At 25.9% G+C, this 19,277-nt stretch overlaps 2 protein-coding genes and 1 long non-coding RNA gene across 5 annotated transcripts; 1 reads left to right on the top strand and 2 right to left on the bottom strand.

Annotated features, from left to right (window-relative positions):
• The first annotated feature begins 4,125 nt into the window (after positions 1–4,125).
• LOC136082135 (uncharacterized) lies at positions 4,126–7,094 on the top strand. The gene is made up of 2 exons (XR_010639419.1): positions 4,126–5,176; positions 6,835–7,094. It is a non-coding gene; the product is annotated as an uncharacterized LOC136082135 (long non-coding RNA).
• A 2,911-nt stretch (positions 7,095–10,005) lies between these two features.
• Positions 10,006–14,333, bottom strand: LOC136082353 (uncharacterized). 2 transcript variants are annotated; one of them, XM_065801376.1, is made up of 6 exons: positions 13,856–14,333; positions 13,467–13,714; positions 13,052–13,227; positions 11,268–12,971; positions 10,993–11,129; positions 10,006–10,874 (listed from the first exon to the last, which is right to left on the bottom strand). In XM_065801376.1, the coding sequence occupies exons 1-5, from the start codon at positions 14,319–14,321 to the stop codon at positions 11,000–11,002; spliced, it is 2,724 nt and encodes a 907-aa protein (XP_065657448.1). In that variant the 5' UTR covers positions 14,322–14,333; the 3' UTR covers positions 10,006–10,874; positions 10,993–10,999. The 2 variants fall into 2 exon arrangements, with proteins under 2 accessions (XP_065657448.1, XP_065657447.1); XM_065801375.1 differs by having other exon boundaries at positions 10,006–10,827.
• Positions 14,334–14,443: 110 nt separating this feature from the next.
• Positions 14,444–17,428, bottom strand: LOC136082352 (calcium-responsive transcription factor-like). 2 transcript variants are annotated; one of them, XM_065801373.1, is made up of 8 exons: positions 17,282–17,428; positions 16,017–16,076; positions 15,740–15,868; positions 15,453–15,616; positions 15,217–15,327; positions 14,958–15,110; positions 14,663–14,883; positions 14,444–14,562 (listed from the first exon to the last, which is right to left on the bottom strand). In XM_065801373.1, exons 1-8 carry the CDS (start codon positions 17,364–17,366, stop codon positions 14,532–14,534), a joined length of 954 nt encoding a protein of 317 aa, XP_065657445.1. In that variant the 5' UTR covers positions 17,367–17,428; the 3' UTR covers positions 14,444–14,531. The 2 variants fall into 2 exon arrangements, with proteins under 2 accessions (XP_065657445.1, XP_065657446.1); XM_065801374.1 differs by lacking the exon at positions 15,740–15,868.
• Between the last annotated feature and the right edge of the window lie 1,849 nt (positions 17,429–19,277).

The raw sequence follows: 19,277 nt of genomic DNA, 5'->3' as shown, positions 1-19,277 counted from the left end.
TTTGAATATTATTTAAAAAAATATTAAAGCACTTATTATTAGTAACGCAAATTTATTTTAAATACTTTGTCTTCGCATTGGAAAGTAGTTGTTAAATTTTAAATTATTATTTAAGTACCTTGGTATATACATTTTCTAAAAATATTTTCCGATCAAATTTCCGGATTTTCAATTTATTGCTCTCTAATGTTTATTAAGTAGGGGCCATTAAGGTTAGTGTCCGGGGCATGTTACTCCATGGATCCAATTATTATTTTTTTTAGACTTCATTTAACACTAATAAAAAAACTATTCAAATTATAGTTTTTTCCGGGTTTGGAAACAGTTTATTAGGATATAAAAAAAGTTTTTTATACGCCACCGAGTAATAAAATAGGTTTTTGTGAAAGAAAATTTGGATTTTTTTTTTTTTTTTTTATTCAAATTTTTTTTGTTCTTTAATCCTTACAAATTCGTAAAATATAATAGAATCTTTACAGGGTAAATAAAATTTAAAAAAAAAAAAATTACAAAGTTACGTTATACAAAAAAATATATAAAGTAAAACTGTAAAGTATTAGAAATTACTTCAAAGAACGCGGAAAACTTGCAGAAGACCGATGGTCTTGTCATCAAGAAACCGCTATGCGTTACTAATATTTTTGGATGCTTTTTTTTAAAAATAAGTTTTTTTTTTTTTTTTTTTTAAATAAAAAAACAAAAACAAAAAAATGTTATTGGTTTACGGCAGAATGAGAATAAAAATCCAAAATGCAAAAAAACAAAGAATGCAGACAAAAAGAAGTTTTTAATTTTTTGATTTTATTTCAATACACATTAATATAAGTAGGTACACGATTTGCTAAATAGGTAATATATGGTCATTCGAGTGTTGATAAATAAGCCTATTATTTGCTTTTGTGTTTTTGTTATTGCTGTTGTTTTTGAGTTATTTAGAGTTTTTTGAGTTATTAGAGTTTACATTAGTTTCGGAACAAAGTTAGATTTATACATAGTTTTAAATGTTTTTGGGTTAATAAAAGTTCATAAAGTTGTTAGTGTTTAAAATGAGATCTTTTAATAACGTTTTCAGAGTATTTAAGTTGTTCGATTTTTCCAGTTGAGTATTTTTTGATATTAATTTATTATATAGATAAGGACCACGGTACGAAATGGAAAAGTGCGAGAGATTTGTTTTTTTAAAAGGTACGTTGAAGTTTCCCGTTCCTCTGGTATGGTATCTATTTTTGCTATTTTGGAAGAAATTCTTTGAAAAGTGAGAAGGAACAAGTCCAAGTTGATATTTGAGCATAAATAACAAATTTTGGAATATATTGATTTGATATACATTTAATGCTTTCAAATTTTTTAAAAGTGGCTGAGCATGCGAAAGTCTATCCTTATTAAAAACTATTCTTGCAGCATGTTTTTGCTTTCGATATAGTGTAGTTAGTTTGGATCTATGAGTGCTCGCCCATGCAACATTAGCGTATATATAGTAGCTTTGTATAAACGAGAAGTATAGAAGTTTTAAATTATCAGGAGACAGAATAGAACTAGCTTTGTAGAGGATACCAATATTTTTTGATATTTTGGTATTTAATATATCTATATGTGATTTCCATGAGATGTTCTCATCAATAAGTATCCCAAGAAATTTAGTTGCTTGGGTTCTCTCTATTTCTTTAGTATCTATATTTAGCGAAGGTAAATCGGGTGGTATTTTTTTAAGGTTAGAATGAAAAAGAATGTATTTGGTTTTTTCTGTGTTTAACGATAATTTGTTAGATTTTAACCAACTGTTTATTTTTTCAAGTTCAGTATTTGTAGTTTCATAAAGTTCTGTAATTGATGAGGATGCATAAAATAAATTGGTGTCGTCCGCGAACATTATTTAATCTAATTTACTTGAGGCTTTAGGAAGATCGTTTATGTATATTAAAAACAAAAGAGGTGCAAGAATGGAACCTTGGGGGACACCGCATTTTATTTTGAGTAATTTTGAAATTTTTTTTCCATGAGCAATAACGCATTGTTTTCTGTCTAGTAAAAAATTTTTGAACCAGTTTAGTGCAACACCTTTTATTCCATATTTTTCCATTTTCCTAATTAAGATAGCGTGATCTACCGTGTCAAATGCCTTAGATAAATCAACAAAGACTCCAAGGACGTATTTTTTTTTTCAAAGGAGTCATTTATATTATTTATAAGATCAAGAATTGCGTGTTCGGTTGAATGTTGCTTTTGGAAGCCAAACTGTTTTTCATTTAGGATTTTGTTATTTGTTAGATATTTATACAGTTTATTGTATATTACTCTCTCTAAAAGTTTTGAAAATACAGGTAGCACTGAGATAGGTCTGTAGTTATTTAGTGTAAATGCATCACCGGTTTTTAATACTGGTATTACCTTAGCTATTTTTAATTTATTCGGTGCGGATCCTGTAATAATTGAAGATTTAAAAATTTTATAGATTGGTTGTTTTATCTCCGGAAACACATTTACAACTATATAGCTATAAATGTCGTCTATCCCAGGGGCCTTATTCGTCTTAAGAGAGTTTTTTGCAATTTCTAGTTCTTCATGGTTTAGTTCAGAGAAAATATTTAAACAGAAATGTTGGTTTGTGATGTAGGTTTCGAAGGAGATATCAGGGCATTAATTTTCGAAGCCATATTAGGGCCTATGTTTGCAAAAAAGCTATTGAAGTTTTCAGCGATAGAAGTTTTGTCGATATATTCAGTTTCGTTAACGATAATTTTATCGGGTAAATTATTTGATTTAGTATAGTTTTTACCTATTATTTCTTTCAATATGTTCCAAGTTTTTTTAATATCACTTTTGCTTTTTTGTAGTTGTTTTGAATAATATACTTTTTTTGAATTTTTTCTAATTTTTTCAAATAGATTTTTGTATTCCTTGTATGTAGTTAAGTTAGTTTCGTTTCTGTTTTTTAGATACTTGATATAGAGTTTTTGCTTTGTTTTTGATGATTTTCTAATCCCCTTAGTTATCCATGGGCAGTTTAGATACTTTAGCTTTATTTCTTTCTCTTCAACAGGAAAATGTTTATTGTAGTGATCTAGAAAAATATTTACAAATAAATTGTATGCGGAATTTGTGTGTCCAAGGTTACATTCTTGATACACTTCATCCCAATTTACTACCGATAGCGAGTCTTTAAAATTTTTAATAGAGAACTGATTGATTTTTCTTTTATATACTTTAGTTTTAGGATTGTTATAGGTTCTTAAATCTTGAGATAATGAAAAATAAATAGGAAAATGGTCTGATAAATCGGTTTTGATAATTCCTGTTTTTAAGGAAGTTTCGAGAAATGTATTTGTTAATATATTGTCTATTGCAGAGACGGAGGTTGGGGTTATCCGAGTAGGTTTGTTAATGATTGGAAGGATACATAATTGAAACAGATTATCAAAAAAGAGTTTAGTAACCGCGTTTTCTTTGTAGTTTAGACTGTTAATATTTAAATCTCCTATAAAAAAAATATTTTTTCCCTTGTCATTTATTTTAAGAAAAATTTCATTTAAAAAATTTGAAAATTTAGTTATATCACCTTCTGGAGGTCTATAGCAAGTGGAAATTATAATATTTTTTGATTTATTACCCGTTATCTCAATAGTAAAGACTTCGCTATCAGTGTCTGAGATGGAGAGGTCTGGTCTTACTTTAAACACTTGATTATCTTGGATATACGTTGCGATCCCTCCTCCCCTTTTGATTGTTTTTCTTTCAAAAGATAATAGTTTATAATTTGGAATTTGAAAATTTGTGTTCGTTTGAAATAATTCATCAGAACACCACGTTTCAGTTATGCAAATCATACTGAATGAGTAGTTGCAATCTATTAAAAAGTGTTTTAGTTTATCAAAATTTTTATTTATACTTCTTATATTTATGTGTATTGCAGTAAAATTATTTTTTAGAGTTTCGAGTTCAGTTTTAAAAGTTTCTATTTCAAAGTACTTCGAATCAAAATTATTTCTGTGAAAAATTTGCGCATCAGAGTCGTAAAAATCATTTAATAAAATATTAAAGTCTGCTAACCAGATTTTGAAACGCTGCGTTGCAACGTCTTCGAAACCGCTAATAATATTTTATTAAATGATTTTTACGACTCTGATGCGCAAATTTTTCACAGAAATAATTTTGATTCGAAGTACTTTGAAATAGAAACTTTTAAAACTGAACTCGAAACTCTAAAAAATAATTTTACTGCAATACACATAAATATGGTTAGCAGACTTTAACATCCCTCAGAATTAGGCCGTTTTATTCGGTAACCGTATTATTGTTTATTTTTATATATTGTCGCAAAACTTTAGCGGACTCTACGTCCCTTAGTCTTATGGATGTTAGATTTTTTATTTATTTAATTTAAGTTACAAGTACTAATAACATTTTTTAAATAAAGCGAGTATCATCACTTTTTTCATTTTTATTTTATATTGAATTTAATATTTCTAATAACATTTTTTAAATAAAGCGAGTATCATCACTTTTTTCATTTTTATTTTATATTGAATTTAATATTTCTCATAGTCAATCTATTAACTCTATTTAACTATTACAAGTTTATATTAAATAAATTTATTATATAATATATATAAAATTATTTGGGTATTTATAGGAGAAAACTATTTTTTTTTTTGTGGTACACAAACAATGTTTTTCTCCAATAAATCACACAATAATTTTATATTAGTTGTACCCATGTTGCTTCTGGATTTAAATAATATTAGAAATCCAGAAGCAATAAGGACCTTATCCTCTCAGTTTATTCAGTAATGGAAGGGTTTTTTTTGTTTAATATCATTGTAGCTGATGTGAAGATCATAAATAAATGTATTTCAATCAAAGCATTGTATTTCAATGAAATGTATTGGTCAATCCAAGTCACAACTGAAAAGGTTTTATGTAATACAGTTGCAATGTGTACAAATTATTTGTCACAAACCTAGCATCACTCTTTCTGCTTCCCTTTTAAAAATTAAACTCAATACCTTACGAAAGAGAAAAAATGTTTATGCAACAAAAATTGTCAAATCTGCGTTATCAGGAATATACCATCGATCTATATCATGTTTACAAAAAATAAAGATTCAAAGCTTATAGTTAAAAAAGCAATAAACTGTAAAGGAAGCTTAAAACTCCAAATTTTCCTGTTGCACATAAGGTAATTTTTAATTTTGTCAATGAAATGTTAATTTTGAACAAATGCAAAAAGTTGCTACACTTTTAGAGTTCAAGTGAAAAAAAGTGTTCAGACATTATTAAATGTATGTAATGTACTTTTATTAACTCATAGTTCTGCTATAATTTAAAAAAATAATTTTTAATACAGCTGTATGTATTTTCAAGTTTTTTATTACTTCATTATTTATTCATTGTTTTTGTGTTTCTCTTTGATAAATTCAATTTATGAAATAAATAATTACTTAGTTAACACTTAAACTATTAACTTTCTTATTTTAATATTTGTAATATTTTTATTTATTTTTTATTTTAATATTTGTGCTTTTTTTTTTATTTGATTGCGAAGAATATTTTTATTTTATCTGATGTTGTTAACTGATAATTCATGATTTTATTTGTTTTGGTGATTTTTTTTGTAATTATCATAACAGGACAGTTTTTATTCTTATTAATGCATACATTCTGCATGAATTGACTTTAATCTATTATAATTTGACTAATCTTGAATAACGACAGTTAAAGATTATTGGCACGTGTTTGTTGTGATCATGTTGATTGGAATGTATTATCATTTTCAATTGCAGCAAAGAGGTAATTTTTTTTACCTCTTTGCTGCAATTGTGATAATGTTGATTGCCAAGAGGAACACCTTTTGGCAAAAGATTGCAATATGAATGGGATAAAATATTAACAAATGAAGCTTGGAGGGGGGATATCTATGTCCATGTTTCTCAGGTCTTAAACAAATTGCTGGCACTTGAACTGCAGCAAAATATCAACAAGACTGGAAGTCGTGGCAAACATAAGTTTTAGCATAGAAAAACTGCTCAAAAATGTTAAATTCAGATCTACTCTTATTAGATCTAAGTTTAATTCAGATCTACTCTGAACATTTTTGTATAAATAGGAGTCGGTCTAACTATCTGCTCATACTCATAGTGCTTGATTTAACAACAATAACAAAAATTTTGATTTTAAGGCGAAAACAATAAGTAACAAATAAAATTCTATAAAATATTGAAAATATATATAGATGTTAACATTTTTTTTTACTCAATGTAACAGTTACTTGTTTAATCTTTGCTTCCAACAAGGCTACAAGCAACCAATACTAGAAGGGAATTTACTGGAAGATCCAAAATAATGTTTATGATGAAAGATAACGACTCACAGTTGACTTGATTAAGAGATTGCAGGAAAACAAGATGGAGAGAGAGAATTCCAAAGAACATATGTTCAAGTAAAAAAGCTAGACAAATTAGAAGAAACTAGAATTTTTGGAGCACTTAGGAACAGTCACAGTTAAAGGATAAGACTTAATTGAATGATGAGTAACAAAAGAATAAATATAAGTAGATTGCAGAAGAGACGCTAGCTCTTTAGAGCAGCGCTTATAGTATATTTAGAAAAAAGAAAGAGAAGCTACATTACAATAATGTGATAATGGTTGAAGGCTGGCTGCAACCTTTACTTGTTTACTTACATTATAAGTTATTAATATGCAGATATTTATATTGTCTATATGATTCTATAAAACAATCTCTTATATGTGTGAACTCATCTAATAACTATAGTGTTTAAACATAATTATAGATTTAAATAAATTAATGTAAATAGATTATTTTATTATATTTATAGTGTCAACTTTTTCACGGATCAACGATGTGACAAAAGAAATTAAATCGAAATTGGCTCTATGTTTTTAACAAAGCAAGAGATCGCTATAGTGGTCACATGTGGTGAGGTATGTAAATAACTGATGTTTCAAACGATGAAGAGAAAAATAACTATAGTTAGAAGGGGATTGAAGAGGATGATGAAAACGATCCTTAACAAAAAATCAGAAGATTTTTTTCAATAAATATTAATATCATGTTTTAAATAAATATTTATATGAATACTTTATATGAATAAGTATAAATTTTTTTTATAACTATATTTATATGAATAAGTATAAATTTTTATTTATATGAATATATAAACTATATTTATATGAATAAGTATAAATAAGTATAAACTTTTATAACTTTATTTATATGAATAAGTATAAATTTTAATAAATAGTAATATAAATTATTTAAATGATGTTTTTAAAATGTTATTAATAAAAAAAATTATCAAAAAGAGCCACGCTATACTACTCATCTTTTGATTAGTAGCGTGTGGACCATCCCTTAATGAACCCTTACATTTGGTGCAGACATTTTTATCAGGTTCCCTAAAGTATTTTTAAGGCTTATGGTGGTGCCGAATATAACATTTGCTATTTGATTGACAACGCGTGATGTTTGTTTGACTTATTTGGGTTTCAATGTTTTAATGATATATTATTTTTTAAATAAGCCATGGGTCTAAATTTTAGTTAGGGGCACACCATAAGCTAAATACTAAAATTTAGACCCATGCTAAAATATATGGAATATTTTTTAGTTTGATACAATGTTTATCACGTAAAGATGCCAAAATGTTTTGTTTGGTTGAATAAAGCTTTTTTTATTGCATAATATAGATTTACGTTTAAGCATAAAAATGTTTGCTTTGCAACACAATAACTTCATTAAATGGTTTTCATGCACTTTTGAAATTCCCAAAAATAATGGAAATGTGCTAAAAAAATCTGTATTTTGAAGTAACTTAATGCTCAGCAATATGGTTACATATTATTATCTTTTTTTTAATATCTGAGCCTCCAAATGCTTATAAACGTTATGCTTATACAAAAACATGTATTTTCAACAAAAAATCTTCTTATTGCAAACCTTTATATTACGTTGAATTTCCTGTAAATACCAGATTTAGAAGTGCATGTAAATTTTTTTGCAACTAAAGTAGGCTATCCAAGACCAGTAATTTGTGTAGTATAGTTTTTATTGCAAGCCAGTGTAGTATAGTTTTTATTGCAAGCCAGTGTAGTATAGTTTTTATTGCAAGCCAGTGTAGTATAGTTTTTATTGCAAGCCAGTGTAGTATAGTTTTTATTGCAAGCCAGAGGAGCTTTTAGTAACTTCTCAGACAAAAACGAAATTACATATAATATCTTTATAGTTTTTTTTTGTCTTACTAATTGCTCAAAACACCTCTGGATTGCTATAAACTACACAAATTAGCGGACGCGGACTACCTACTTTAGTTCCAAAAATATTTACATGTACTTCTAAATATGTACGGTTTTGACTTTTCATTTTTTTTAATTTTCATTTATTTTTATTTTATTTTTTGCCCCCATAAAGCACCATTCACAGAGCACTGCGAAAAAGCATTTAACAGGAAGTTCACGCGAACCACGGATCCTTATATTTAAATTGAGAAAGGTTTAAAGTTATATCAATTTAAAAGATATTTCTAAACAGTACTTTATAGAAGGTGTTAAATCACAAAAAATAAATTGTTTTATGATAAAATTATGCAGTATTTAAAATGTCAGTCATTTATATGTAAGAAAGAGAGCAAAGGTCACTAATAGAGACATTTTTAAATTGAAAAAAGTAGTTATTGGGCGGGTCCGGGCGGCACCAAAACCTATATTGGATTAAAAGGAAAAGGGTTAAATTTTAGCTCTACATATTTAGATTTTTACAGAAACATATAGAAATTACTAAAAAGCACATTCAAGTGAGCTATTATTTCTTTGTCTAAAAAGTTACCTTACCCTGTATTTTTATTGCAAGAAAGTAACTTTATAAATTATTTTACATTATACTCTGAAAGCTTGATTAATATCTTATTAATTGATTGGTGTACAATAGCTAAAACTGGTTTGTGATACAAGGTAAAAGTTTTTGTTGCCTAACAATCTTGCCTAAGTTTTTTATAACAGATTTTTACAAAAATGGAATTAATGCTGCTTTTTGATTATTTCCAATAACTGTGAAAGGGAGTTCTCCGTTAATTTAATGGAGTATTGATTCGACGAATTATATCTTTTAGGGTTAAGTTTCCAAATTCCGGCCACATCTTTACAATTTCGTTTCTAAAAAAAGCAACATTTTTGCAAAATTTTTTTCAAAAAATATCTAAACAAATAGGTCTTCCATACAATCATACAATGTTAGAAAGATATACCTTTCAGCACTCGGGGCTTAATGTTATATATTTTTTATAATAAAAATTGCGTAGACAAACAAAGATAACAAAGGTAAACAAATTCGACCAAATTACAGCAATTTTGACGAAATATCAGAAATAAACAAAACTTATAAAAATAACTACAACTTTGACTAAATATCAGACTTTGAATTTTTTTTTCAAGTCAATTCTGTTTCAAATCGGAAATAATGCAAATATTCATATTATAAACGATAACTGTTTAGATTACAAAGTTAATTTTAAAATATATTAAATAATTATTGATATTGTTAAGCGAAAAATGTTTTTAGGCTTTTTGTTTTCAACATTTAGATTTTATCATGAAAGTAACATAAACAATTTATATTAAATGATACAAACCTATTAACATAAATATCTTACTTGCCTCAGGTATTATATTTTAAGAATTTAAATTTAAAATGGAACTTGATAATTGACTTGAATTGGGTCACTTTACCCACACGAATGAAACATACCGTAAGTTTAACGGATAGAATGTTGAAGTCACAGGATACTTCGTAGCATTAAAATAAAAAACTAGTTAGTTTATCCTGACCGAATTGCCATGATGTATAACAAAATAAACATAACCAAAACATTTTGTAATATTTATTTTAAAAGGAACAAATTTTTTATATCGATTAGTATTAGAATCAGTCGGTTTTTGAATGGGGTCAAAAGAAATAAATCTTTAGTTTAAGTCAAGAGAAATAAGTCTTTAGATTGGGTCAAGAGAAATAGACCTTTATTAAAATAAAAATAAAAAATAACACTTTGTAACAAAAATCGTAAATATTCAATTTATCGTACAGTAGGGCATAAACATCTTGCATAAACTGCCAGAATATGATTGTTGATAGATTGATAACCAATATATTCTACTTTATTATTGGGACTGAAACGGGTTTTAATGTCCTCCAGTCTAAACATTTAAGTAATTTTTCTTTAAATTTTAATAAACATAAATTTGAATAATGTTGAACTATGTGTCAATAAATGTGACGCTGAATTTTATGAAACATGAACAAACAATTATTTTATAATACTGAAATCTATGGAAAAAAAAAAGTTTTTCTTCACGTGTCAACTCCGTGAACTTAACAAAAGTATTACGCTAATTTGTAGCGAAGGAGTAATCCATTGATTTATTCTCTCATTTCTTAACAATTTAATCCATATCTGTTACGAAATTACTGTAAACGAAGATACTTTTTGACTTATATTGCACACAGCAAATATATTTGACAATATATTTGCTGTGTGCAAAGGTAGACAAGCATCTTAAGAAAATATATTATTTAGTATACATGTAAGCATTATATAATGATGAATTAAATGTATCTCATTATAAACTGATAAAAAAAATTAAACTTAACTTCTTTAATCTTACTATCCTGAAGCACTCTTGTAAATTAACAAATGTTCAGCTGCCATAATGTTCTTAAAAAAATGTGGCTATGAAAATAACCGTTTTTCGAAGTAGCATCGTTTATCATTTGTTTATTTTTCTCTCCCAGAACTGGAAAATGATCTCTGATTTCTTTGCTGAAATATAAGACTTTAATATGGCAGTGGTAGGAATTTAATATGGTCTAAATATAATATAAAATGCTAATAATAATTAATTAGTACATTAAATTTTGTGTAGAACTCAACTTAATTCTAGTAAAGGTCATTCAAGAAGCTTTGTGCAATTATAAACTTATTTACCTAGTCATTAGTTATTTGCCAATCTTCTGTAGCAATCTTGACATTTCCAAAGTTCATTTTTGTTATCAAAACAACGCTGATTTTTTTCGCAATCTCGATGAAACCAATTTTGACAATTCCAACATTGAACCATTTTCCTAGAAAAGAATATCTGTATATATATGTATATACGTATATATGTATATATATATATATATATATATATATATATATATATATATATATATATATATATATATTTACATGTGAACATAAAAATATTTATGAAAACTAACTTTCCATATATAGCACCATCTGACTGTGTCCAAACCATTCTACAAGAACAGTATAGCTTTAAAGAAAATTGTTTTGGGTTACATCTATGTTTTGCAGTATTTGAAAGGGGAAAAGGTCTCATCACATTTTTTTTTAAGCATTCAAGAACATGACATCGAAATTTTTTTTGGTTGAACCAAACATCGACTGGATTTTTATTGTTCGATAAAATAAACTCTACAAAAGCTAATGCAAACAAACCACAATCAACACTTCCTTCTTGTTGATGAACTGGTAATACATTTACTTTAATTACTGACTTATTGTAATTTAAAAGAGAACATATTTGCCTCTGAGTATCTAATGACAAAGACTCATGAAAATTGCTGTCAAGTACATACACTTCTCCATATTTGCAACCATATGTGCTAACAGCAAGCCAGTGATGATGTCCATTATACAAAACTTGAACAAATGGTTGACAACCTTGAACCTTGAAGAAAAGTTTTTGTCCAAGTATTGGATCTTGCAACCCATTTGCAGATGGATGAACTTTTTTAATTAAATTTTGAAAATATTGAATAACACTATCTGATAACATTCTGTTATTTAAAATATCTTCTATATCCTTAGTTTCAAGTGTATGGCTTGAAGTAACTTTCATGTTATCATCACCAGATAAAATATTTTCAATATTTGAAACACCTTCTAAATCTTTAGCTTTAAGTATAGGACTTGAAGTTACCTTCTGGTTATCACCATCAGTTAAAAAGTTCTCAATAATTGTCGAATCTATCAAACCAGTTGTAAAAGTCGATTGCCCTGCTATTATATCATCAGTAATAATAAATTCCTGTATTGGTGCTTCATGAACAGCATAATCAGCTTCGATGCTACACATTGAGAGCAATAAATCTTTTTTTTTTCCAAATCGGTGAGATATTTTTTTTTTTTTAATACTAGGTATTTCAACTACTTTTGTTAGGTTATTGGGTATGTAGTCATTGGTTTTTTCAGCCCTAACAGGTAGACCTTTTTCTTTTTTTCTTGCACGATAAAGAGTTTCAAGAATGTCTGATAGTTTTTTATGTAAATCAGAAATTTCTTCAGATGCTTCATCGAAATCATAAGTCAGAGTTTTAATTGTTGTTAGCATTTCACGTACTTCCGAAACAACAAAAGCCCTTTTGCGAGTAATTTCATCAGAAGGTTTTGAAGATACTGTATCAGAGGCTGAAAGGATAGAGTTAGTATTATTGTCAGTAATATCAATTTCAGCAATATTATTATTTACATGATTGCATTTATATATTAATGGTTCCTTTAATATCAAGTCATTTTTAATGTCAATATTTAGAAAAGGGGATTCCCTATATAAAGACGATAATGATTGCCAAGACCAAGACTGTGGATATTTTCTAAATATTAGGAAAAAATGTTTGCAAAGGTAGGCTGATTGCAACCAGGCAACACAGGTACATTTTGGCATTGTGTCTTTATCTCCGAAATAAACCATGTAGTTTTTATTTTTATCTGAAAAGCTATTCACTTTAAACACTCCATGTTCCTTTAGTATTACTCCATTTAAGTCAGTTTTGTTAGCCAAATCAATTTTCTGCAAACAATGTTTAACAAAATGGTGTGGCCTATTATGTAAGTATTCAGGTATGTTGCTACTATAGCGTCTGTATTGACAATTCATTTTGAAATTGGACTCTGAATAACTAAAATGCATAAATAAAGTATATATTTTTTCAATTGCATTGAAGTTGAGAATAGTTATAACTGACAACTAAATACTTACTGATCTAACTTATCTGGAAAGAATTCCTCAATTAACACAGTTAGCATGCCAGTAATAGAAGAGTTTTTATGCCGTTGAAGAAAAGAGTACTTGAATGATTCATTTTGTCGTTCAACCCCATTATTGGTATTCAAATTTACTAACAACCGATCCCGACGATAAGCCCATATCCATTTCTAGGCAAAATAAAATGAGCATACCAATTAAAATCGTATACATAAGAAAAGAATCATTAATGTGAAAAAAAATCTAAAAAGACAGATAAAAAGTAAAAAAATTATGAATAATATAAACATAACATTAAAATAACATTATCATTAAGTTATGACATTACAATCGACATATACATTACAATCAAGATCATAAAGAGAGATTTAGTAAGCTTTGGTAATAGTAAGGTAAATAACATAATTACTTCTTTAATACTTAACCAATAATTTGTAATATATTTCTTAAATTTATAAAATTTTTCATCAAGCCAAAAGTTTGAGGAATGTAGTGACTCAATAGCAGCATCTGCCTGATCTTCAGTTTGAGCTGTGGCAACACAGCGCAACAATGAAATTATGCTGCCTTTAAAGTTAGAACAGCCATTTTTGATTTTGGAAAGCCAGCGATCCCATGCCTGCTCTCTATGAAAATCACATATGATAACTCGACAAGCTAAAGAATAATCACCACCATTCATAAAGAACAATTATTAGACAATAACCCATTATTTATTTTTACTAATTAAAGTTTTTATGCAGTTATTTAAAAAATATCAATTTGAACAGTATATTTAGACAAATATAAACCTTTTACCTGGAAAAATAGATTGCAATGATTCTATTTCTTCATTGCAATAATCAGTCATACAAAAAGCAGGATTAAATGATGTGTTCCAATGCTTTATTATATTTAATGCTTCTGTGATAGACCTTTTTGTTTCGTTTTCAATTACAAAAGTAGCTATAACTTGGTAATCGACATTAGTCTTCACCACTAAAAAAAATAACGGAAGTGAATACCTTGTTGTTCTGTAGGTAGCATCAAGAAGCACTATTTCATTTCCGTAACGTAGAAGAAGCTCTTGTTGCCAGAGTGACTGATAAACAAAAAGAAATGTTTCACTGACATTGCTTATGGTTTCAGATTTTGGTCGGAGAAACACTTTTATGGAAGGATTACTTTTTTTCCATTCATCACATTTTTTTAAAAGACACTCTTGATCAATTAAAGAATACCTAGGCAATTTAAGTATGTTATTGTTAAAATATATATTACACATGCATATATAATAATAGTATTAATAATAAAAAAAAAATTATTAATATTTATATTTATATATATATATATACATATATATATATATATATATATATATATATATATATATATATATATATATTAGGGCCCTGCAAATCAGCATTTTTAGTTTCAAATTGAAGCAGGTCTTGATTCGCAAATTGACTCTGGAGCCGTCAAAATTTTTCTCTGATCATAAAAAAATGAAAGATTTGCATTTTTGCCTAAAATTACAACATTTAGCAATAAATAAAAAATTATCTTTATATTAAAAACTACAAATTAATTATTTAACAACTACTAATTTAATAGTTATTAAATTACCTTAACTTTTGTTTGATTTTAACAATATGTGACCTTATAGTATCAACACGGGGGAAGAACCTTCTGTTGTTTGGAGGGGGAAGATTTGCTTTTTCAAAAATGTCATTGACAGCGATCCGAAGGAGACGCTTCATCTCTCTTACATTGAATACTCCTTCCATAACATACTCTTCTATTTTTTTAGAAATTAGAGGATCAATACTTTGAGCTATCAGTTCAGCCTTAAAAAAATAATAATGATAATTTTATTGGTTGAATGATTATCTGCAATTTAGAATAAAACTATTTTTTATACTGGTCCAAAAAGATGTTTATCATGACATGATACATCGTCAATAGCAACTACAATTATTCTTATATGAAATATTTCATTTAATGAAGAAGTTTTTAGTTTTTCACGCAACATTTTTGAGGCTTTATTTTGACGCCATACAGACCTTTCTGATATCTAAATATATAAAAAGTGAGAATAAAATTTTACTGTTTTAGGTGTACTTATTATATAAAACATATCATTACTTTATAAATAACTTATATACTAAACCTATTTTTACCTTAAAATCAGGAAATTGCAATATTTCTCTCATATTGATTTTAGCAGGACACATGAACTTTTTAGTATCTTGTAAAACAACGTAGTTCTTTTGAAAACAGTGATCATCCATCTATAATCAAACAGTTATACAGTACATTTAAGGTGGATTATACAACTTATTTTTCAAAATTTATTTTGATTTTAAAAGTTATTAAAGAAAAGAATGATACCAAAGATTTAAAAGTAATGCATTACATTAGTTTTTTGTTTCTTTACTTGATAATTTTTTTTTACTGAAATATTTCTGTCGAACCCATGATGACAGTCTAAAACTTTACTTGAAACTATTATAAAAGGCATCCCAGAATAAGGAATAGCAAAATCATCCCAAAGTACATTATGAGTCTTTGTAAGAATGTCTAAAGCATAACTTTTTTTATCAGTTTTTTTTATTAAAATATAAAAAAATTAAAAAAAAAACTGACTTAAAATAATTTAAAATATATTAATTTGAACATTTTTATATTAAAAAACCAGCACACCAGTCCTTCCAAAATTTTTATTTGCCTTAAACACCACAAATCGTGTTGTTGTTGCTAGCTCATATTTTTTTACATATTGAAGTGCTTCTTCATGGGATTTACAATGATAAATCAGTTGTTTTTTTCCATCTATATAAAATTATTAAACAATTATAAGAACGTTTTAACATATATATAAATATGCATATATATATATATATATATATATATATATATATATATATATATATATATATATATATAACATTTTTATTTATTATTTAAATATTAGACAAACCTTTATTAATGCAAATTGCAGAATTTGTATCTTGAGCACCTGTATCTTCTCCGGTGTTTTCTAATTTAAAAAACATGTAAGTGAGTAAAAATATTTTAAAATCAACTATATATTAGAACAAACTAGATCTGTAAACTGAATATAGTGGATGCGTTTTATCTATATAAAATGTATTTTATCTATACTTTCTTATTATACTACATCTAATTATATCTTAAATATATACAGTCCCTGGCCAAATTATTAGACGCACTCGATTTTTAAGAACTAATCGCATTATACCAGTTTATATGCAGTACATTCACATCTAAACATGGATGTGATGGATTTTTATGTAGGAAATTGATTATACAATTCGTATGTATGTATTTTCTATATATGGTATTACAGTGTGAGTCAATTAGTACATTAACGCGTACAAGTCGAAGGCTGCTCCAGTCGCGTTCGCGGTGGCTTCAGTTGCAGACGTAAGTTGCAGTTGCAGTTGTAAGTTGCAGTTGCAACTTTTTCTATGGTACTTTAGTACCATAAAGTATTATAGAAAAAGTTGTTTTTTCTTCGTTAATATATATGTATATCGCTCTATTTGAAATATCTTTTTAATATTGAGCACTCTTTTATGACTATGAGTTTTGTTTTATTATTATAATACAAAACAGCCTTAAATATCAATATATATATATATATATATATATATATATATATATATATATATATATATATATATATATATATATATATATATATATATATATATATATATATACACACATATATATATATATATATATATATATGTATATATATATATAAATATATAAATTATGTTAGTGTATTCTACAAACAGAGTGCTCAATGTTCTTAAAGAACAGTGCAATAATAAATTAGTAAAAACACTCATCTAATTTTTTCTTTCTTCTTCACAGTGTTTCTCCATCAGTAGGTTCATCAGGAAGATTCTTCCTGATGAACCTATGCAATATATATATATATATATATATATATATATATATATATATATATATATATATATATATATATATATATTGCATATATACTATTTAATGAAAAATTTAATATAACCTAATCCTATTAAATATCGCTGTCAAGACGTGATTATGTTTATTTAAACAAAAAAAAAATAACGTTTACCACGAACGTTTTTTTTTAAAACGGTTTATGTAATCTTAATTAAACATGACATAAACTTTATGTCATGTTTAATTAGGATTACACGTAATACGTGTAAAATGCAGATTAAAAACCTGTTATACTTTCACTTTCATCTGAAATAGTATCTTCAGAACTACTCATATTTACATTGTTCTCAAAATTACTTAATTCATCCATACTCCTAATTTTTTATTGAAAAAACTTTTTATTAATCTTTAAAATCCAGTTAAACTATTAAATGTTTTTAATGGCTATGTCGCGGTTGTCACGTGGTTATTAGAATATACAAAATTAGAAACGGTAACCGAAAAATACGACCTAATTCTGAGAGATGTTAAAGTCTGCTAACCTCAAAATCTTTTGTTTTGTTTTTGTTTTCGTTAGTCATTGCGTAAAGTGCGGTAGATTACAACGTGCTAGCATAATAAAAAATGTACAGAACTATTTCACATATCTCGACTTAGTTAAAAATTAAAATTATTTTCACCAATTTCAGAATATTATGTAGACTAATTTCTTTATTTTTTCGACATGCTCCTTTTATGTGATAAACATTCAATCCAACATATAACATTTAAAAAAAAAAAAAAAATTTAGATAAATTTTAAGGTGTTTAAAACACCCGCCAGGCGTTTAAAACACCCGACAATTTTGGCCCAAAATCGAACTGGCGGGGACCCTAAAAATTAAATTTTTTAAATTTTTTTTTGCTCAAAATTATTTTTATACAAATAGTCAATTTATAAATAGATTCGCAAGTTCGATTTCAAAAATTGATAAAATATGAAACACCCTAATATATATATATATATATATATATATATATATATATATATATATATATATATATATATATATATATATATATATATATATATATATATATATATATATATATATATATATATATATATATATATATATAAGCACCTTACCTATAATTACTTTTATATATATACATACATATATATATATATATATATATATATATATATATATATATTCATATATATATATTCATATATATATATATATATATATATATATATATATATATATATTCATATATATATATATATATATATATATATATTCATATATATTATATATATTCATATATATTATATATATATAATTATTATAATTATTTATAATTATAAATAATTATATCTATAATTATTTTTACCTTAGTTTTTATCATTAGTTATAATTTTTAGTAACGTAATCATAATAGTTACTATTTGTAATGTTTTTTTTTATTCATATTATCATTATTTTTTTTATTATATTATTATTGCAGTTATTAATATTATCTTTATTTATTAGTGCTTTACTTTCTTTATTATCATTTTTTTTCTCTCTTTTTTAAGTATTCTCTGTTTATTGTTGTTTTTTTCTCCTTATTTTAAATTTTTTCCGTGTTTTATTTATAGTTTTTTTGTTTTTGGTGTTTTTTTTAGGTGTCACTCCATTGACTAGTTTTTAACTATATGAGTGACACCTAACCTTATTTATGTAAGTTTATAATATATTATTGTAAATTTTTCATATTTTATGGTTAAATAAATGGATATATATATATATATATATATATATATATATATATATATATATATATATATATATATATATATATATATATATATATATATATATATATATATATATATATATATATATACATTATTAGCACTAAATAGTATATATACTGTTTTTAATATAGAATTTAGATTACACTCAATAAGCATGACAAAAATAAAGTAATAGTTTGTTCAAGTTTTTATTTTAACTTTTTAAAGTTTTACCTTTGTAAAGTTAATATTAAAATGGGTTTAAAGACTATTGATTAGTTGAATTGGCTTTGATGGGTTTAAAAAAAAGTTAATTAAAATTTAATGATTTTAAAACTGCTTGTTTGATTTGCTCGTACTGATTTTAAAAAAGATTTGAAGGCTATTGATTGATTAAAATGACTTTGATTGGTTTAAAAAAAAATCAGGTAAAATTTAATGATTTTAAAATTATTCGTTCTATTTACGAATGCTTACACCAAATAAAATTTTTTTTAATGAGACTGCAAATAGGTCT

Source organism: Hydra vulgaris, chromosome 07 (genome assembly GCF_038396675.1).
Source record: "Hydra vulgaris chromosome 07, alternate assembly HydraT2T_AEP".
NCBI classification, from domain to species: Eukaryota; Metazoa; Cnidaria; class Hydrozoa; order Anthoathecata; family Hydridae; genus Hydra; species Hydra vulgaris.
Note: the sequence above shows the minus strand (reverse complement) of the source record. Positions and strands in the feature narration are given on the sequence as shown.